The 7,949-nt window shown below is 42.8% G+C and overlaps 1 protein-coding gene and 1 long non-coding RNA gene across 2 annotated transcripts; one reads left to right on the top strand and one right to left on the bottom strand.

Moving 5' to 3' along the window:
• Positions 1–410: 410 nt before the first annotated feature.
• On the bottom strand, positions 411–3,612 carry LOC135508660 (B-cell receptor CD22-like). Its single transcript, XM_064928897.1, has 3 exons — positions 3,525–3,612; positions 3,162–3,226; positions 411–2,707 (listed from the first exon to the last, which is right to left on the bottom strand). Exons 2-3 carry the CDS (start codon positions 3,214–3,216, stop codon positions 876–878), a joined length of 1,887 nt encoding a protein of 628 aa, XP_064784969.1. The 5' UTR covers positions 3,217–3,226; positions 3,525–3,612; the 3' UTR covers positions 411–875.
• A 900-nt stretch (positions 3,613–4,512) lies between these two features.
• On the top strand, positions 4,513–7,575 carry LOC135508659 (uncharacterized). The gene is made up of 3 exons (XR_010450831.1): positions 4,513–4,544; positions 6,034–6,145; positions 7,489–7,575. It is a non-coding gene; the product is annotated as an uncharacterized LOC135508659 (long non-coding RNA).
• The last annotated feature ends 374 nt before the right edge of the window (positions 7,576–7,949 follow it).

The following is a 7,949-nucleotide window of genomic DNA, read 5'->3' as shown; positions in this document are numbered from 1 at the left end:
TAGACAAAAATGTAATAATTAATGAATTCAATAAATAATTAATAATTAATGGATCCCTACTGTAAAACGATTTCAGTTAATCACTGGCCATCCATTCTCAAAACCCATGATGGTCAAAATGCTCCTTTCACCTCTTTAATGAGAAACACCAGGCTCGTTGCCACCAAGTCAGATGGGAGATTTGTGACAATTGTGAGATTGAGTCCCTAACAGTGTAATGACCGTTTTGCATGAATCCATGTTATTTTATTTCTCTGAATCAAGATGCATATCAGGTAGTTGGGAAAGCCTGTGCTGGAACAGCTGGCAGCTGCAGCCTGGGAACTGTGGACCGTGCTGAGGGCTGAGCCACTACTGAGCCTGCCCAGTGGGAGTAAGACCCCTCGGCAGGGTAAACAGGCTCAGGGACTTAACACAGTTGCACAGTGGGATGCTGTCATACTTTGAAGCAAGCAAGCAGAATGCACGCACACAGACACTCACTTTATTCATTTAAAAACGTGGCCTTATTTACAACATGTAACTTACACTCAACTACAGTTATCACAAAGAATTTGAGAATAAAATAAGTATAAATAGTATGATACTTTATATTTTCCATATTTTTTCAGGAAGGTACATTTATCTCTGATAGCAGCCAAATAAAGAACTTCTAACACGATAAAAGCAAATCCTTTAGGGAAAGTACAGAAGCATAATCTTGGGACAGTTGTCCATTATTAATACATAATTTCACTTACAGCTTTTAATAATTTGAATAATAAATTAGAGCTCAATAACCTCATCCCAAAGAAATCAATATAATGTACAGTAATAGCAAGAGCGTATGTGAGGTCTAGGTTTGCTTTGATACCATGGGTCTCTGCCAAATGCTTTCAGTCCAGGCTCTGTGGTGGTTCCACTCTCAGGATGGTCTCATACAATGGGATGTTTTCATATACTAGGATTTGATCCTCTCTCTGGAGGTCTGTGTGTGTTACACCTTCCTGTTTGTCATTTTCAGGGGACTTGATGTTGATCAGAGCCGTGTACGTGTCACTGGTGGTGCCCCTTAAATTTTCATTTTCAGGGGACTTGATGTTGATCAGAGCTGTGTACGTGTCACTGTTAGGGTCAGGATGAACATAGACACTGTGTGTGTCCGTTATGGAATGATCACTTCCTCTGAATCTTCTCTTCAGCATGCAGTAGGTGAAGACAAGTGCTCCAACAGCCAAAACAGCTCCCACCCCTACCCCCACTACAGGAGCCCAAAGAAAAGCAACAGGAATATAAATAGGAATGACACTGGAATTCTCTCCCCCTAAAATGTTCCGTGCCTCACAGTAGTATTCTCCATTGTCTTCAGAGCTGATTTTAGTGATAGTATAACTCTGCCCTGAAGCTTTTGGTGAAGTTACGTTTCTCTTCAGCCAGGTGTAATTCTGCACTGGTGGGTTGGCATCACTGTTGCATGTCAGAGTCACTGAACTGCCCTCCACTATCTTACCAGAGGGACTGACTGAAGCTGAGGTGCTCTTTGGTTTGTATCTAACTCTGAGAGTCACTTCCGGAGAGTGGAGATCATCATGGCCTCCTACAGCACAGGAGTAGCTGCCTGCATCGTCATTGCTGACTGGGTTTTGGTACAGTCTGTTGGAGTAGGGATAGTTGTTTGGTATAGGCTGTCCATTCTTATACCAAATAAAGGCTGTGTTTGGACCCAGTGTACATTTGGTTCTACATCTCAGTATGGCACTCTCCCCCTCTGACACAGATGTGGGATCCAACTCCAATAGGACATCTGTGACAGTCAGCAATACAGGAGTTCCAGCAAACTTCCCTCCTAAAATGGTTCTGAGCCTGAATCTGTACTCAGCTGAGTCACTCATTCTCAGACCTGTGAATCTCAGGGTACAGTCATTCTCCTTATTTCCAGGAATACGGTACTCCACACGACCCACATACTTTGGGTCCTGGCTCAGATCTTCAGGCTCTCCTCTAGTACCCCATTTATTAGACCAGAATGCTTTACTGATCTGGGGGTCGTTGGGATATGTGTAAGTGCAGGAAATGTCCACTGATGTCCCCTTTAAGGCACACATATTTCTATTGACTGTAGTAACACTCTGACAGTTGTGACCGTGAACACACACTGCAGGAGAGTGGAGATTCTCATGGCCTTTTACAGCACAGGAGTAGCTGCCTGCATATTTACTGCTGACTAAGTATCGGTACCAGGGAAAGATATCTTCTTGTAGATATTGTCCATTCATGTACCACATATAGGTGGGGTTGTCACTCAGAGGGCAGGTGGTGCTACAGGTCAGTGTCAGTTTCTGACTTCCTGTCACCTTCACCTGCAGGCCTGTGATGGAAAGAGCTGTTCCCGGTAAGCTATAACCCAAACCTGAAGTCTGTTTATGAAACGAGAAGTGATACTCAGCTGAGTCTTCCTCTCTCAGGTCTGTGATTCTCAGAGTGGAGTGACCACTTTCTGTTCCAGGGTACTTCACACGGCCTGAATACCCTGGGTCTTCTGTTAGGTCCTCTGGAATTGAATTTTCTCTCCACCTATCACTTTGTTTGGCACTAAACCAGAATGTTGAGGTGACTAAATATCCACTGGGATATGTGTAAAAGCAGGTTAGGTCCACCGATGAACCTTTCAAGTTACAGATTTGCTTCCGAGTGTAAGACACACTCCATCCATTGTGGGCCAGTTTCACTGCAATACAATCACACATCATAAGGCCTATTTTCTTCATTTTTTAAGTTGAGCTTGAAATATGTGTTGAGTCAATTAGACCATGCCTATCTAAGTTTAGCTTTCTTATTAATGAACCAGAAAATCCATTGTTATTTCTGGTTGTTTATCAAAGTCAGCTGCCTTGCTCATTGAACCTGCTTTGTAGTATACAGTACCCCTACGCACATGCTATAAGCACAACAACATCCTAATTCTTTCAATGTGATGTTGACACTACATTTTCTGTGGTGTGTGTGGTTGGAAACAACAGATAAACATTACTCAGAGAAGAGTGAAGGACGATGGAGGTGACACTGGGCACACTAGAATAACATTTACAAGCATCTTATTCTGATTGTTTTATTATATTTGTCTGTAGGTCACACAACGATACTGATAAAAAGGAGAAATATAGTGCTATTATTTATCATACCTCCCACAGAGAAGAGAAAAGCCATGAACACACTTCCTGCTTTTGTTACGGCCATGTTTCACATTCTGCAATCAGAGAAATTACATCAAAATAGACGACAAAACACACTTTATAAATGTTGAATAACCTGACACGTAAATTAAGGGGAGAACCATCAATATGGTCTTCTTGTTTTAATACAAAAATCAATATAAACTAAATATGTGAAACCACAGTCCATATATTTATTTCTACTGTAGGCCTATGTTCCAGCAACACAAATTCACTCATCTGAAAAAGTACAGAGTAGTATTCCCATGCCCAGAAGGATGACTAGAAACAAATAATTGACAAAAGAAATAGCAGAAAGTATACTGTACTTACAGCGTTGGGAGCGACGTCCAGTCAGTAAGCTAGTGAGCTGCGGTTAAGGGGGCTACAGGTAATGCAGAGCTTATTTCCTGCCTATTTATTCCATTTCCTGCATAGCAACTTGTAATATGTCACTGAAGGGCTTAACAATGCGTGAACATTGCATATGGCTGTGTTTCTTCATATGTGGAGCACACTTACACAGGATGCGAAGTCTGAAAATGTCCTTGTTGAAATCGCCCTAAAATATACACTTTCACCTTAGCAGACTGATTTTGTTGTGGAACTTCTCAGCAATCTTCTGCCACACGCAGTTGCTAGAATTATAATAAAACTTTAAAACTCGTTCTTTAATGAGAAACACCAGGCTAGTTTCAATCAAGTCAATTGTGAGATTTGTAACAATTTTGAGATAAGAAGTGTAATGACTGTTTAATTAATCCATGTTATTCATTTATTTATCTGAATCAATATGCACATCAGGTAGATGGGAAATCCTGTGCTGGAACAACCTGCAGCTGCAGCCTGGCAACTGTTGTCTGTGCTGAGGGCTGAGCCACTACTGAGTGTGCCCAGTGGGAGTCAGAACCAGTGGGAGTCAGATCCAGTGGGAGTCAGACTCGGGCACAATGGGATGCCCTCATAATTTGCATCTGCTTTGAACTAGTATTGTAACATACTGTAGGCTACTCCTGCATGTTTCCTAGAATGAACAACATGGTAATGTTTCGGAAATCTATGCTGAAAGAGTGTGTTTGTGCGTGCATACACTCTCACTCACACACTTTCAGCATAGATTTCCCTGTTGTGCTTTCTAGGGGTAGCCTACAGTATGTTACAATATTAGTTCAGAGCAGATACACTTGTGCTGTTCAGATCGGGTTTGTATGAATATTGTCTGTATAAAGGACAGGACATTCTGTCACATTCCCAAAGGTTGCTTGTCCTATGACAGTCAAGAGCTGACTGATGTTGTTGTCACTGATGTTCACTTGTGTCCTGACTATCAACCAGACTACTCAAATGCTCCTGGTAAGTAAACCCCCATTTACATCACATCAGATATAACTATGTTTGTGGAATAATGTGTCAGTCTTGATGTGTGTTCAACAGAACACACATGCTGAAAATCAACAGAAAATCATGCTGATTTGAAATGTATTGTTTTGATGCCATGTTTTCTCAACTGTACCGGATCCCTGCCGGCCAAGCAAGTCCCATGTGTTCTTAGTTTTGGTATGCTTGAAATTTTGTGGCTGAAAGGGTATTGAGCAAACTTAAGAACTTCTAGATTCAAATTATTCATAAGATCCACCATAAGACCTCTCTATCCCCTCAGCATCATAGAAGATTCATTTCTCATTCATCCAAAAAGACAGAAGAGTTCAAGAAGTCAAATGAATTGTTCCCATTTCCTGTGCCATGTCTCATAAACTCAGCTTTAAAGGTCAAGTTGACCGTCATGAGAAGATGTCTTTGTTGATAGCCCAGCTTCCCTGTACCGCACACAGTACGTCAGCTGAATGCCCAGGCAGCAGTAAACTAGCCTGGAGCGCATTCAGCAAGGCACAACAATGTACAAATAGAAATATGTTATGTAGAACAACATGCCTCTCTGACATGTAGAATAAAATAACGGCAGCCTTATTCTTTACATTTCTGTCTGCAATGTTTGATAAAGTCTGCCTACTGAATGTGGCCCTGTTCCTCTAACTGTTTCCATGGCCAATGATTGATAAGATGAAAATCAGCTTTTAAATCAAATCAAATTTGGTCACGTACCCAGTTTAGCAGATGTTATAGCGGGTGCAGCGAAATGCTTATGTTACTAGCTCCTAACAATGCAGTAAAATGTCAAACAATTCAAATGTAAGGAAAAAGAAAGAAAAAGGACAAGAAATCAAGAATGGTGGGACAAATCTGATTAACAACCCAAACAGCACTGTAGTAGTAATCAAATGCTTTAATATCTTTGAATTCATTTTTGAGATCTATTTACGTTGTTCTCTTTCTGTCTATTCCTTAAGCCACTCCTCTCATGTCTGTGGTTCCTTTAACAGTTTGGATCTCTGAGGATTCTCCACATTGTCCAGGGTGGTTTATGGATGTCTTGGCCCTCCTCTTTGGTTGATTTTATGGGGTTGTTTTGTCATAGACAGCGTGGTGCCACTGCCTATATTATACTGATCCTGCCCTAGGTTTAAGACACTGACAGAATAGTTGGAAACTATCAGATTACAATAACATGGATCAGTTTCAATGCATTGTAAAAAAGAAAATGTCTGGCTGTGTTGGTCTCCCACCACAAATGACGGTTCACCAGAGATAGTTGTTGCCATGTTCTGAGGGGGAGTCACCCTGAGCGCTGTTGTCTGAGGCAGAATGCAAGTCTAACGTGTTACTCTCCTGTCTTCCTCACTATGACTGTAGACGATGCTCTGTTCTTTACAGACGTCTGCAGTCTGGTTAACAAGTAACCCACATAGTTAACCCCCCCACCATATAAACCCACTTGTCTTAGCCAGCAAGACCCCAGTCAGGAGTCAGAATGGGAGGTTCACGGGTGAAGACCACTGGGGTTCTACTCTGTCTGTGTTACTGTATCAACACTGGAATTTCAGATGATCTCTCTGGTAAGTTATCAAATGTATACCAGTAATAGGTTAGCAGGGTACACATTGAAAGATACATTGATTGAATTGTGTAAATTTGAATGACCAATTGTACACTATATACAAACGTATGTGAAGACCCCTTCAAATTAGTGGATTGGGCTATTTCAGACACACCCGTTGTTGTGTATAAAATCCAGCACATAGCCATTCAATCTCCATAGACAAACATTGGCAGTAGAATGGCCTTAATGAAGAGCTCAGTGACCATTAACATGGCACCGTCATAGGATGTCAACAAATTTATGCCCTGCTAGAGCTGACCCGGTCAACTGTAAGTGCTGTTACTGTGAAGTGGAAACGTCTAGGAGTAACAACGGCTCAGCCGCGAAGTGGTAGGCCACACAAGCTCACAGAACGGGACCAGCGAGTGCTGAAGCACGTAGCATGTAAAAATCGTCTGTCCTCGGTTGCAACACTTACTACCGAGTTCCAAACTGCCTCTGAAAGCAACATCAGCACAATAACTGTTCATCGGGAGCTTCATGAAATGGGTTTCCATTGCTGGTCAGCCGCACAGAAGCCTAAGATCAACATTTGCAATGCCAAGCGTCAACTGGAGGGGTTGGACTCGCCGCCATTGGACTCTGGAGCAGTGGAAACGAAACGTGTTCTCTGGAGTGATGAATCATGCTTCACCATCTGTCAATCTTCACTATCTGTCAGATCTGGGTTTGGCGGATGCCAGGAGAACGCTACCTGCCCCAATGCATAGTGCCAACTGTAAAGTTTGGTGGAGAAGGATAAATGGTCTGGGGATGTTTTTCATGGTTCGGACTAGGCCCCTTAGTTCCAGTGAATGGAAATCTTAACCCTACAGCATACAATGACATTCTAGATGATTCTGTGTTTCCAAATTTGTGGCAAAAGTTTTCGGGAAGGCCCTTTCCTGTTTCAGCATGACAATGCCCCCGTGCACAAAGCAAGGTCCATACAGAAATGCTTTGTCGAGATCGGTGTAGAAGAACTTGACTGGCCTGCACAGTGCCCTGACCTCAACCCCATCGAACACCTTTGGGATGAATTGGAATGCCGACTGCGAGCCAGGCCTACTCACCCAACATCAGTGCCTAACTTCACTAATGGTCTTTTGGGTGAATGGAAGCAAGTCACCGCAGCAATGTTCCAACATCTTGTGGAAAGCCTTCCTAGATGAGTGGAGGCTGTTATAGCAGCAAAGGGTGAACCAGCTCCATATTAATGCCCATGATTTTGGAATGAGATGTTCGACGAGCAGGCGTTCACATACTTTTGGTCATGTAGTGTATTTTGTTGAACAAGGCCTATCTTTTCTCCACCTACAGGTCCAAAGTGTGGTCTTCCACAGATCAGGAACCTCCTTGACCGCTCTTTGAGAATCGTTGGAGGGTTGGAGGCAAGATATGGATCCCACCCCTGGTTGGTAAGTGACTTCCTTTTACTGTACGTGTGACACCCCCTTTTGAGAAATATGGCAATGAGGATAACACAAATACAGGTGTTTTTTCTAGCATTATTGAAGAGATAGCTCAATATAAAAGATAGGGGAGGGTGAGTCAGAGGGCCAGATTCGAACCCATGCTCTGGTCCAGCGGCTGTAACCGCTGGACCACACAGGCCACGCAAATACAGGCTTAAAGACATCACAGTGACATGTAATTTGGGATGATTTGAAGGTTTCACTGAGGTCCAGGGGATTTCATTTCTGTGGAGGGGCTATCCTGACGGAGCGCTGGATCCTGACTGCTGCCCACTGCTTCTCCGTCGTCTCTACGTAAGTTCCATC

This window comes from Oncorhynchus masou, chromosome 22 (genome assembly GCF_036934945.1).
Source record: "Oncorhynchus masou masou isolate Uvic2021 chromosome 22, UVic_Omas_1.1, whole genome shotgun sequence".
Lineage (NCBI taxonomy): Eukaryota > Metazoa > Chordata > Actinopteri > Salmoniformes > Salmonidae > Oncorhynchus > Oncorhynchus masou.
This window is presented reverse-complemented; position numbering and strand designations above follow the sequence as displayed.